We start from the raw sequence: 13,595 nt of genomic DNA on the forward strand, positions 1-13,595 counted from the left end.
ACTTACATATAAGATTAGTCTTAGCTATATCTAAAATCTTATCAGTCTATGTCTGTTCCTGGACCAAAAATGCATTTTGGGTTTTGTAAACCACTCTACTCTTCGTTGCAAAATCAAGAGCAGATGAGTGGATGTATGAGAAACTGGAAAGGACTTTCCTTCCATACAAGAGAAGTAATTTAATCCCCGTGGAACTCAACTCTTAGACTTACTGTTTTTCTCCTGTGATTGGTTGGCAGCCCTGGTCCACTCCCACCCTACTCTGCTGTACCTTCTCCTTCCTTATCTTTGCCCAGGTGGTTTGGTCCCTCAGGGTAACTTCTGTTTACAGAGGAAGAAGCTGTCTAATTCAGTTCTGTTGCTGTTCTTCCTTTCCAGGCTTCTGACCTCCTCTGGGCACAAGTGGGAAGAGGATCATCTTTCTCTCTCCCTCTAATCAGACAGAATACTGAAGGTAAGTGAGGGGAGAAGGAAGGGTATTGATTGGAGAATGGAGTTCCCAGATATCTTCCACCTCATTCCTTCTTTTCCTTTTCCTCATTTCTACAAAAAGGAGCTGGGTGTTTGGCTCTGAGGCTCCAGCACCTACCGTAGGCTTCGCCAACTCCTTTTCCTCACAACCACAGGGGTGTTCCTTCCCATTGGAGGGAATCGAGTCCTAACATCTGCTCTTTAAGGAGGAGTCAAGACACAGAGTGGTGGGGTCCTAATCCTTCCTATTCCTCCTGGGCTGTCATTTTCTCATTTCCAATTTCTGCTCCCACAGGCAATGACACCTTCTCCACTAGCCAGACCCCCTGATGGGGGCTGGGGCTGGGTGGTGGCAGGCTCCGCATTTGTGGTGAACGGGCTCTCCTATGGGCTGCTCCGATCCTTGGGCCTTGCTCTCCCTGCCTTAGCAGAGTACTTTGACCAAAGTACCCAAGACACTTCGTGGATCAGTGCCATCACTCTGGCTGTGCAGCAGGCTGCCAGTAAGCAAGAAGGATAGGGGGAGGGCAAGCAGATGATTTTAAGACTTCAGTAAGACCCAAATTGTAGCTCAGAAGAGACAGCAAAGGGCATAGTTAAGAAGAGACCAAGAGTTAATCCAGCTACTAGTCTAGAAGACAAAAGTGGGGGGAAACATTGCAGAAGGGTGGTTTTGGTGGGGCACGGTTGGGTGAGGAGGGTTTGGAAAATCCCAAGCAAAAGTGGGGCATTCCAGAACTGACTCCAATCCCCACCTCTCCCAGGCCCAGTGGGCAGTGCCCTGAGTACACGTTGGGGGGCACGTCCTGTGGTGATGGTAGGAGGTCTCATCACTTCCCTTGGCTTCATTCTCTCAGCCTTTGCCAGCAGCCTCCTGCACCTCTACCTCAGCCTTGGCCTTCTCGCGGGTGAGGTGGGAGAAGGAGGGAAGTGGGGTACCAGCATTCCTTGAGAGGGGGACCTTGGGGCAGGTGGAGGTCAGGACAGTGTGCCTGAATCCCCAGAGGCAGTAAGGGCTGGGGCACTGACTCTAGCTGTACTCTTTTCTGTAGGCTCTGGCTGGGCTCTGGTGTTTGCCCCAGCCCTGGGTACCGTTTCTCGATACTTCTCCAAGCGCAGGGTCCTGGCTGTGGGGCTGGCCCTGACTGGCAACGGGGTAGCCTCCTTGCTCCTGGCCCCAGTTCTACAACTCCTCCTCGATGCCTTTGGTTGGCGAGGCGCCCTGCTCCTGCTTGGGGCCACCACCCTCCATCTCACCCCCTGTGGGGCCCTGCTCCGGCCCTTGCCTCTCTCTGGAGATCCTATTACCCCACCCCACAGTCCCCTTGATGCTCTTGGTCTCACCCTGTTCACCCACTCTGCCTTTGCTGTGTTTGCACTGGGCACAACCCTGGTGGGCCTTGGCTATTTCATTCCCTATGTGCACCTTGCCCCCCATGCTCTGGACCTTGGGCTTGGAGGATATGGGGCAGCTCTAGTGGTTGCTGGGGCAGCAGTAGGGGATGCGGGAACCCGACTGGTCTCTGGGTGGCTGGCAGACCATGGCTGGATCCCTCTCCCACGATTGCTGGCCATGACTGGGGCACTGACTGGGCTGGGGCTGGTGGCAGTGGGGTTAGTGCAGGAACAAGAAGAAGGGTGGGGGGGACCCCTACTGGCAGCAGCCGGAGCTTATGGAATGAGTGCAGGTGCATTTGCTCCACTGGTATTTGGTGTTCTTCCTGGTCTTGTAGGGCTTGGGGGCATCTTGCAGGCCACAGGGCTGGTGATGATGCTGATGAGCCTGGGAGGACTCCTAGGTCCACCACTTTCAGGTAAGGGAATCAGGCACAAAAGATGATCCCGTCTCATTTTTCCTCCTCTGAGTCCCTTCCTTCCCTTGAGGAGAGAAATTTTTAATCTTCCCATGCTTCTTCTCTCCTATTACACAGGTTTCCTTCGGGATGTGACAGGTGACTTTAAAGCTTCCTTCCTTGTCTGTGGCTCCTTCATCCTTTCTGGCAGCTTCATCTACTTGATGCTCCCTGGTGCCCTGCCTCCCTGTCATCCTACTCCGCCTCCTCCAACCCCTTCTGCTGAGCAGGGAGAACTCCTTCCCTCTCCTGAAAGTGCCCTGGGTTCCCCAAAAGATCCTCATTCCTTTTCAAATACTAATTGTTGACTCCTTATTCTTTCCCCTTTCCCTCCAAATAAAATTACTACCAACTCCCTTTTCCTCTATGTTCAAACCCCATAGACAACCTAAAAAACGTGGAGGAAATTATAAGTGGGATGGAGAAGAGGGATGGGAGACCCTATATTATTAGATACAGGGAACTCCCAAATTGAGGAAGCCAAGTATGAGGGATAAGATACTAACCTAACAGATAAGCCTCTGAAGAACATTGACCTCCTTTCTACCCCTACCTTGGGTGGTGCCAAGGGAAAAAAATCTTGGTTTTCAACAAGGAGAATGATCAGGATACATATGATTTCACCCTGATCTCTAAGCAGGATCCTAGACATCATGGTGTTTTCCCTCTGCTCTCTTCCCATCTTCAGCTTCTTACCCCACTAGGACTTTACAGCATTTTATCAATTTATCCTTTCTTTTGATCCAGTAGCCCTCCCTTCTTCAGAAAAAGAGGCAGCAAAAATAAAAAAGGACCCATAGTACAGAGAGCAAAGTCTGATCTAGAATAGTTCAGGACATCCCAGCCCTGGAGACAGGATAAACAGGCATCCTAAGTACTCAAGCCATGAGCTCAATCATCTATCACCAGCTATCCTCATCTGTCTTCTCTTGTCATCAGAGACACACTTATGTCTTGATTTTCCTCAGTCCTAAAGTGGGATATTCAAAGAGGCTAAGATAACTGAGGCCAGATAAAAGGTATCAGACAAATCCTTGCCATGGGTCTTTGATCCATAGTTTTAGACTGTTAGTGGAAGTAAGGGGAAGAAAAACAGTAGAGAGCCTTGAATTTATGTGGTCTTTAGAGAGTTGAAGACAACAGGAGGGTATGGGAGAGGGAAGAGTTACAACATAAGCAACAAAAAAAGGTCTTTAAAAACACAGCAAATTGGGTAAGACCTTACTATCAATTGCTCCCAAGGAAGCACAGAGATACAGATATAAATAGCTAAGATAGGGGGTGGAGGATGTGGTGAAGAAGATGAAGATGAGGAATTGCTGGAATCTTATCTAAGTTAAGGATCCTGGACCTCTGGACTTCCTTCTTCATACTCAGCCCTGTTGGGGGAGACTCTGGCTTCCAGTGATTTTGTCATAGAATATTGTTCTGAGGCAGAAGGTAGGAAGAAGCAGAAGAAGAAACCAGGAAGGGTACAAAGCACCATGCTTCCACTGAGAAGGAAGCCTCCGGCCACCACAAAGGAAGCTGTGTAGCTTCCTGTCAAATCTCGGAGGTAGCCTAGAACAGAAAAGAGAGGGAGAGAGGGAACAGATGGGTTAAAATCCATTCCGAACAACAGATTAATTGGCAACATTCCAGCCACCACTTCTCAGGTTTATACAATAAATGATTTCCTGCATCATCAAAGCCATCCTCCTGCCTCTGCATAGGACAATAAAGAAGAAAATCTTAGGATGACTCCTTATTCAGAACCCAAAGGGGGCTTGGAATGAAGCAGGACAAAAACAATTCCACAGCCTCTCACTTTTCAGCTCTACTAGCCAATTCTTCCTATTCACATTGTTCCCATTAACTATTAACAGGCTCTAGGCTCTAGATGCCCCTTAAACGCATCTGGCTTCTCTTCCAGTCCTAAGGACTTTGATCATATCTGAAGCCAAAGTCCAGAAGGACAAGAGCCAGAGAGGGAATGAAGTTCAGGAGCACTTTAACCCTAGCAGCCTGTGTAATCCCTTCAAAAAGCACAAGCTACCAGAGCTCAGTTAGCTCACACTACCCCACTACCCTTTTTCTTCACTAATTTATAATTATCTGGAGACTCAGGTACTCCCCAACTTTCTTTTTCCTTAGTGACCTTAGTCACTCAGACCACCCCCCAGCCCTCTTACCTGACAATGGTGCCCCCAACAGTCCCCCAATGCTCTCTACCAATTGTACCAGTCCTAGGCCGATGTATATCTTTCCAACTCCAACAAGTTCAGGCAGAACTGAGAAAGCCACAGGGGTCAGGGCCCCCGCAGTGAAGCCATAGGCTATAGCTAGGACCATGAGGACCAAGGGTTGCTGTGCTACAGGGAGCAAGGCCAATGCCATCCCTGCCAGAAAAGACCACAGTGCCAGCAGCTGAACCACAGGCCCTGGGCTCACATCCCCCAGCCATCCTGAGAACACTCGTCCTGTCAAGTCTGCCACAGCCACTAAGGACAGGAGAAAGGCTGCATGCAGCGGATCCCAACCCAAATCCTGGGCGTGTGCCACAAGGTGAACATAAGGGATAAAGTAGCCAGCATTGATCAGGGTCAGGGCAGCAGTGTAACACAGAAAGGGGCCATGGCGAAGCAGGGAGACCAACTGAGCCGCCGGGCCTCCCACACTAGGATCTTCTGCCAGTCTGAGAGGCCGAAGGAGGGCCCCACAGGCCACAAGGTGTAAGGACAGAGCAGCTACCAAGAGAAGAGCACCTCGCCATGCGTAATAGGTGATAAGCCACTGGAAGAAGGGGGCAAAGACAAAAGAAGAGAGGCCTATGCCAGTCAGTGCTAATCCTGTGGCCAGTGAGCGACGCTTGGAGAAGTATCTGGAGAGGCAGGCCAGGGTGGGGGTGAAGGTCAGGGCCCAGCCAGCACCTGCCAGAAAGGGGAAAAACAAAGAAAGATAAGGGCTCAGCAGGCTCAGGCATAGATACAGCCTTTATGTTCTGTTTTCTCTGGGCCAAGGCAGTCCACACTTGATTCCTGCCTGATTCTTCCAGTCTTCCGGTGAGGTCCTGGCCCCCTCCTTAATTATCTCCTTCAAGGGGGCACAGATTGGGAGAACATGGGACTCCAGAACCCAACAGAAGACCCAGGCAATCCTCCCTTGCCCAGCTTCCCCAACCCCTACCACACATAGTCACCAGAGATCAGGCCGATGCTAAGGTAGAGGTGGGTCAAGGAGGTCGCAAATGAGGCCAGCATCAGACCCAAAGCAGCCAAGATCCCCCCTGTCATCACCACGGGCCGAGGGCCGAACTGGGTACTCAGGGCACTGCCCACGGGGCCTGGAGACGTGGAGGGAGGGAAGCTACAGGCAGGTTTTTCGGAGAAGAGCCAGGGGTCTCAAGCTCTCGCCCTGTCGCCCCTCGGAGAAGCGGGTATCCAGCCCTTTTCCCTCAGCCTTGTCCCTGCCCTCCGTACTCCCAAACTGTTGCACGGCGATCCCAATGGAGGTGATCCAAGAGACCCGCATCGCTGGCTCTTTGAATGCCGACACGAACTCCAAGAAGAAGACGCCGAAAGATCGCAGCACCCCAAACACCAGCGCTGACTGGAAAAAGGCTGAAAGGACCACTATCCACCCCCAACCCCCATCGGGGGGCTCGACGGAGCAGGCCATCCCCCAAACAGCAAGGAGGTAGCGTAAAGGGTGGACGCACAATTCCAAAGGTTGCGCCCTGGCTGATTTAAGCCCACGCTAGCTAAAGCAAGCCCACACGCTGTCTACAAGTTGGGGGAAGCAGGACAGGGGCGACCCTAGGGGATGGGAGGAAAGGGGAAAGGGAAGGCAGCTCCAGCTATTCGTCCCCCGCCCGCCAAGAATAAGTTTGGGATAGGTGCACACTGAGGCGGTAGCCTCCCACCACTTAACACTCCGCACCCCTCAACTCCCCACCACAGCAGAGCGCGAAACCACTAAAGTAGAAAAGGGAGACGGATCCAACCCGCTCCAAGGGAGGAAGTCCGGTTCAGCGAGGTCTGGCTTTTTAGTCCCTGGAGAGGGTGAGGCTTCGGAGCAAGACACGCCTCTTTCCCCCGTATCACCTATAGCTTTTCTTCTTCGCCAAGCAACTAAGGTCGGGTGATCTGTGGAAGGCGGCTGGGCCAGTGGGCTGGGGAGAACTGAGAAAATCCTTGCACTCCAAGGCACGAGCTGCAAGCTAGGACCCGACGGGAAAATCACTGGACCAAGGAGTTCTAAGGTTCCTCTAGATAAGAAGGTTCTTCACGTAACTGAAGGTAGCGGTACCCAGTACAGAGTGCTGGTAAATATTTAACAACCATCTCCTAGGTGGTGGTAGTAGGGAATGTAGTCAGGACACCAGAATTTAAACCGCTTTATTAACATTTTTTCCGACACTTTCACAAATCTAGGCAATAAAAAAGAGATAATCCAGGTCCTAATTTGCAACGGCTGCCGATTTCGGAGATGTAAATGCTCAAGATGACAATTTAACCTTGGGATCTAGGAGCTAGCTCCAGCATAGTACAACCAATAAGCTGAATCTAAAGTCCTCAGACTTCAAAATTAATAATTATGCATCCTCCGTGCTTTCATCAGGATGGCTGAGATTATGGGTGAGAAATTTGGGAAGAGTTGTAAGAACTGATATGGAGCCCTAAAACAATATATACCACCACAACAATACTGTTTAGAATAAGACTTTTTTGGATGTGTCAGATGTGCAAGGAATTTGTGTTGCTTGACTATATCTGTTACAAGGGTTTTGTTTTTGTTTTTACGTCAGAGGAGGAGAGAAGGGAAAGAAAAGATTTTGTTTATTAAAAGTTTTTTTTTTAAGTTACTTTCACAAAGTTAATCCTAATAAATCCTTACAATTGCTTGAACTAGACACCGATAAGATATCTATTTTAGCAGAGAAAATTGAGGCTCAGGGAGATTGACTCGAAGGTTTCTTGTATCCAATATTTATAAGACAAATAGGATTGTAGATTGTGCTTATTACTTTGTAAGGAGGGGAAAGTAAAACGAGTTGGTAATTGCTGATTTTTCTGAATGTTGTTTAAGTAAGAGGTAATATCCATGTTTTGGGGAAAAGGTTAAGGTGAAGGCACTATCCTGATAGCTTGAGAAGTAATTTTTCCCTCAACATCTTCAAAACTGTGACCTTAAGCAAGGAGGGGCATATTCTGTGTGTGCTTTTCCCATCTTTGTTTTCTTTGTGCCCTTTTTATTTTCTAATGCAGTGTATTTGGGACTATGATTTAAAGTTCAAATTTGATATTTCCACTCTTATTAATAATATAGTTTATAATAGAAATCTTGAGAAATTGTTCCAATGTTTTTCCTGTCAGCTTTCCTCCTTCTAGTTTAATCTTTAAATGCTCTCTGGATAATTTGCTTTATTTATGTCCCTTATTAAGGTTTCTAAAAACTTTTGTAGACATGGGAATTATGCTATTATGGTTATAGGAAAGCTTAAGATACCCAGAAAAGGAGAATGATTCTAAAACATCTACAAGCATTTTCTTCTTCACCAAGCAACTAAGGTCGGGTGATCTGTGGAAGGCGGCTGGGCCAGTGGGGTGGGGAGAACTGAGAAAATCCTTGCACTCCAAGGCACGAGCTAAAAGCTAGGACCCCACGGGAAAATCACTGAGGAATACCCATCTTAAATTCAAATTCTAATTCCTGAAAAAGATGAGTTTTGGTTTTCTTAAGAGTTAAAAATATTTTTATTATTAATGAAAAAAGAACACTTGGGGAAAATCTGGAAAATAAATGTGAGCTAAGAAGTGAAGTGATAGAATAACCAAAAGAACATTATACACAGCAACAAGATTATATGATGATCAACTGTGATGAACTTGACTCTTTTCAACATTGAGGTGTTTCAGGCTAATTCCAATGAAGAGAGCCATCTGCATTCAGAGAGAGAACTATGGAGATTGAATGTGGATCACAACATAGTATTTTCACTTTTTGTTGTAGTTGTTTTTCTCTCACTTTTTTCCCTTTTTGATCTGATTTTTCTTGTACAGCATAATAAATGTGGAAATATTTAGAAGAATTGCACTTGCTTAACCTATATTGGATTGCTTGCTGTCTAGGGGAAGGAGGGAGGTGAGAAAAATATGAAACACAAGATTTCTCAAAGGTGAATGTTGAAAACTATCTTTGCATGTATTTTGAAAAATAAAAAGCTATTATAAAAAACTAAAAAAATGAGAATTATGGACAAAAGAATAGGAAAGGAAATTAACAGTTTGACACATAAGGTGCTTTGTCTTTATGTAGAGGGGCACATGTAAAAACTTACCCAAGTCACAACTCTTTGAAAATTAAAATGGACCAAATAAAAGCCAAAGATTCCATGAGACAACAAGAAAAAAGTTTTGAAAAAAAAACCAGAATAAAATGTAAGATATAACAAGAATAACTGACCCAGAAAAACAGATCAAGGCAAAAAAAAGTTAAGAATCATTGGACTATCTGAATGCCATGCCCAAAAGAAGAGCCTAGACATCATATTTCAAGAAAACTTAAAAGAAAACTGCCCAGATATTTTGGGACTAGAGGTTGGGGCGGGGGATTTAGAAATAAAAAAATCTCTTGGAAATATCATTGTCAAAATCCAAATTTTCCAGGTCAAAGAAATAAACTGCAATAAACTGCAAATAAACAGAAAGAAAAAACTTAACTACCAAGGAGATTTGGTCAGGTTCATACATAATTTAACATCTACCATTATGAAGAAGCAAAGAACTTGGAGTACAACATTCTAGAAGGCAAAGGATATGGGCTTACAGCCAAGAATAACTCTCCCAGAAAAATTTAGCATGATACAAAAGAAATGGTGGATAGACAATTAATGAAATGGAAGATTTCCAAATATTCTTGATGAAAAGATTAGAGATGGATAGAAACTTTGTAGTTCAAATACAGGAGTTAAGAGAAATATCAAAAGATAACCATCAATGAACAATGAATGGCAAGGAACTAAAGTATAAAACTGTCTAGATTCAAATATAGAGAAGATGATACATATGTCATCATCAGGGGTCAAATTAGACCAGGCTGTGTGACCACAGACAAATCAAAATTGGAATTACCCAATTGCCTCACAAAAATAAGTTTTTAAAAAATTAAAAGAAAACGAGGTAGGTAATATATGGCAATGCTATTTGTGTAGCAGAGCCCTCTAAGAAAAATAAATTAAATGAATAAAATAAAACCATGAGCTATGCCAAGTAGGGCTACCCAAATCAGATAAGTGATAATGAGAATTCTGACAAAAAGTAATCCACTGGAGAAGAAAATAGCAAACCACTCCAGTATCTTTGCCAAGAGAACTCCATGGATAATACTAAAATAATAAAAGAGATAATATTGGAAGATGAGTCTCTGGGGAAAAGAAGGAAAGAGAAGAAAGAAAGGAAAGAAGGAAGAAAGAAAGGAAGGAAGGAAGAAAGAAAAAAGGAAAGAAAAATAGCTGGCTTGAAGCTTAACATAAAAAATAAAATAAAATTTTAGTAATTGGTCCCATCACTTCCTGGCAAATAGAGAAGAAAAGAAAGTATAAGATTTCATATTCTTGGGCTCAAAGATCACAAATAGCAAATACAGCCATGAAATTAAACACTTGCCCACTGGCATGAAAGCTGAGCACTGCAGAATTGATACTTTTGAATCGTGTGTTGGAGAAGACTTTTGAGAATTCCTGTGAGAGCAAAGAGATCGAAGCAGTCAATATGAAAGAAATTAATTCAGGCTATTCACTGGAAAGTCAAATACTGAAGCTGAAGCTGAAATACTTTGGCTATATAATGAGAAGATAGGACTCATTAAAATAGACTATGATGGTGGGAAACATTGAAGGTAAAAGGAAAAGGGACAAAGGATGAGATAGATAGTATCATGGAAACAATTAACATGAATTTGGACAGATTTGGGGAGATAATGAAGGATAGTGGAGGTGTGGACATGATTGGAAGACTAAACAACTTATCTGATCTGGTTCAAGGATGGAAAAATGCACGCATACACACACACTGTTGAGCACAAAAGCATAATTCAATTAGTGGGGAAATAGAAAAGGGGACAAGGCAGGAGGGAGAACTAGGGGAGCAAATTAAGAATGGACAGAATAATTTATGGCTTTTTTTGTGGTGGCAAAGAATTAGAAACTGAGGGGTAACCATAAAATGGGGAATCGATGAACAAATTATGGTATATAAATATTATGAAATGCTATAATAATAATGGAGATGGTTTCAGAGAAATATTTAAAATTTTGTATGAACTGATAGAGTAAAATGAACAATTTATACTATGACACCCATGTTGTAAAAGCAAACAACTTTGAAAGAATTAGGAACTTTTATCAGTGTAATAGGCAACCACAATTCCATAATTCATACATAATTTAATATTTATGATTATGAATTATGAAACATGCTACCTACCTTCTGATAGAAAGGTGAAGGACTTAAGAGTACAGAATGAGACAGATTTGGTTTTGGACATAGCAAAAAAAAAAGGAAATTTGTTTTGATTAACTATACTTTTTTGTAATTAGTTTTATTTTTCTTTAGGTTTCAGTTGCAGTTGGGGATAAAAAGGTAAGAAGGCAGATTTTTGCGGCTGGATTACTAAAAGCCAGGTGGATTACCTTGGAAATTGTCTTTGAATTAGGCAAGATTACCTAAAAGAGAGGGTAGTTCTCTGAGGTTTTGAGGGAATCTAAGAGAAAAAACTTGCTACCCACTGAATCAGAGGCTGAAGGTGGTTGAAGACTTGAGGCTTCTCATTGAATCCAGAGAATCCAAGAATCCAAGAAATCCATCTAGTAGAGATGCGAGAAAATTACCTGAATTACCTGCTCAACCTAGTTAGGCAACAGCTGCCCTGTGGCCAAATGACCTGCTTGGTCCAGGGTCCAGTCTGGAAGCAAGCCAGTGGCTAAACAAACTGCTTCCTAGAGGTTGAACCCAGTGAGAAACCCATCGAGCAGCTGAGTAACTTGCTTGACCCAGATCAGCAGAGTAGTTAACAGTTACTTCTCTGAGACCTAACCTTCTACTGTCAATTGTGGGGATGTGGTTTCTAAGATATTTATATTCTTCTCCTTGTAGTGACTGATTTACTTCAGTTAAACTTCCTGTAGAGAATCTGGAGAGATTGTTGAAGAGAGAATTGGTTTTGGAATCAGGAAGTCTTAGGTTCCCATTCCACCTCTGACACCTACTGGGTCTGTGATCCTGTATGAGTCATCTAACCTTTCACTATCTCCAGGCAACTCATATGATATAATATAACATAAAATAATATAATACAATATAATATTCCAGAGAAGGTGTTCATTTGCATTGATAGAGGAAGTGTCTTTCTTATTTTTTTTTTTTCTTTTTCTTTGGCTGAGGCAATTGGGGTTAAGTGACTTGTCCAGGGTCATACAGGTAGGACGTGTTAATTGTCTGAGGTCACATTTGAACTCAGGTCCTCCTGACTTTAGGGCTGGTGCTCCATCCACTGCACCACCTAGCTACCTCAGAAGTATCTTTCTTTAAAAAAAAAAAAATCCTTTTTTTTTTTTTTCACTTCCAAATTGAGAAAGCAAAAAATACAAAACCTGCTACAAATATATGTAGTATAATTGTCTGCATTAGTCTTATCATATCCAGGTAAGGGTGTGTGTGTGTGTGTATACACAGGTCATAGAATCAGTTCAGATTGAGGCATATCTGTATGTAAATATTAATATTATAAACATACACATGTATAAGGGGAGGGACTTTGAGATATAAAATAAATATTCTACAACTCAGAAAGGGGCCTGAAGTTTGTGTATATAATATACACATATATGTACATATATAATATAGTTATGTATTATATATACATATAACATCTCTGTGTGTGAATACTTCACTTTGTTTTTTTTTTAATATTTTTTATAATAACTTTATATTGACAGAATCCATGCCAGGGTAATTTTTTTACAACATTATCCCTTGCACTCGCTTCTGTTCCGATTTTTCCCCTCCCTCCCTCCACCCCCTCCCCTAGATGGCAAGCAGTCCTATATATGTTAGATTATGTTGCAGTATATCCTAGATACAATATATGTTTGCAGAACTGAGCAATTTTCTTGTTGCACAGGGAGAATTGGATTCAGAAGGTAAAAATAACCCGGGAAGAAAAACAAAAATGCAAATAGTTCACATTCGTTTCCCAGTGTTCTTTCTTTGGGTGTAGCTGCTTCTGTCCATCATTTATCAATTGAAACTGAGTCTTTGTCAAAGAAATCCACTTCCATCAGAATACATCCTCATACAATATCATTGTTGAAGTGAATACCTCACTTTTAATGCTGAGCCCAAGATCTTTCTATTTAGAGAGGAATCATTTGTTTCATCACCAGTCCCTGGAATTGTGGTTGGCCATTGTTTTGATCAAAGTTCCTAAGTCTTTCAAAGTAGTTTGTCTTTACAATATTGTTGTCACATTATAAATTGTTCTCCTAATCTGTTTACTTTCCTTTATATCAGCTCATACAAATCTCAGGGTTCTTTGAAGCCAGTCCCCTTTATCATTTCTTATAGTACATTATGGCTCCATTATCACCATATCCCATAACTTTTGGTGGGTACTCCTTCAGTTTCCATCCTTTTTTTGTTATGAAAAGAGCTGTGTAAACATTTTTATATGTATGCATCCTTTTCAGGAAGGATTCAGAGGAAATATTTTACCAGGAGTTCCCCATACTGTTAAAATCATAGTTATGACTTAAACTCAATAAAAATCCTTCTTGAGATCTGAATGATATTGTCTTGCCTACAGAAATGTTCCCATGGGGATTTGGTAGGAAACACGTATTACACAGAATTATCCATATTTGCAGGTCTTTTGATTTTAAGGGTAAACTTCGACTAAGAAAGCATACAGTGGCAGAAACTAGGCATCAACAAACTCTTAACACCCTATAACAAAATAAGATCAAAATGGGTTGATGATTTAGACATAAAGAATGATACTATAAGCAAATTAGGAGAACAAGGGATAATTTACCTCTCAGATCTGTGGAGAAGGAAGGAATTATGACCAAAGAAGAACTAGAGAACATTATGAAATGCAAAATGTATAATTTTGATTATATTAAAAAGTTTTTGAACAAACAAAACCAATGCAGAAGGGAAGCAGAAAACTGGAGGAAAAATTTTACATCCAAAAACTCTGATAAAGGTCTCATTTCTAAAATATGTAGAGCAT

At 42.9% G+C, this 13,595-nt stretch overlaps 2 protein-coding genes across 3 annotated transcripts; one reads left to right on the forward strand and one right to left on the reverse strand.

Moving 5' to 3' along the window:
* The first annotated feature begins 264 nt into the window (after positions 1–264).
* SLC16A11 (solute carrier family 16 member 11) lies at positions 265–2,679 on the forward strand. 2 transcript variants are annotated; one of them, XM_051995883.1, is made up of 5 exons: positions 265–454; positions 767–974; positions 1,236–1,379; positions 1,524–2,285; positions 2,403–2,679. In XM_051995883.1, exons 2-5 carry the CDS (start codon positions 770–772, stop codon positions 2,630–2,632), a joined length of 1,341 nt encoding a protein of 446 aa, XP_051851843.1. In that variant the 5' UTR covers positions 265–454; positions 767–769; the 3' UTR covers positions 2,633–2,679. The 2 variants fall into 2 exon arrangements, with proteins under 2 accessions (XP_051851843.1, XP_051851844.1); XM_051995884.1 differs by lacking the exon at positions 265–454 and having other exon boundaries at positions 512–974.
* A 750-nt stretch (positions 2,680–3,429) lies between these two features.
* On the reverse strand, positions 3,430–6,379 carry SLC16A13 (solute carrier family 16 member 13). Its single transcript, XM_051995885.1, has 4 exons — positions 5,783–6,379; positions 5,503–5,646; positions 4,496–5,233; positions 3,430–3,884 (listed from the first exon to the last, which is right to left on the reverse strand). Exons 1-4 carry the CDS (start codon positions 5,979–5,981, stop codon positions 3,661–3,663), a joined length of 1,305 nt encoding a protein of 434 aa, XP_051851845.1. The 5' UTR covers positions 5,982–6,379; the 3' UTR covers positions 3,430–3,660.
* Positions 6,380–13,595: the final 7,216 nt, after the last annotated feature.

This window comes from Antechinus flavipes, chromosome 4 (genome assembly GCF_016432865.1).
Source record: "Antechinus flavipes isolate AdamAnt ecotype Samford, QLD, Australia chromosome 4, AdamAnt_v2, whole genome shotgun sequence".
In the NCBI taxonomy this organism is placed as follows: Eukaryota; Metazoa; Chordata; class Mammalia; order Dasyuromorphia; family Dasyuridae; genus Antechinus; species Antechinus flavipes.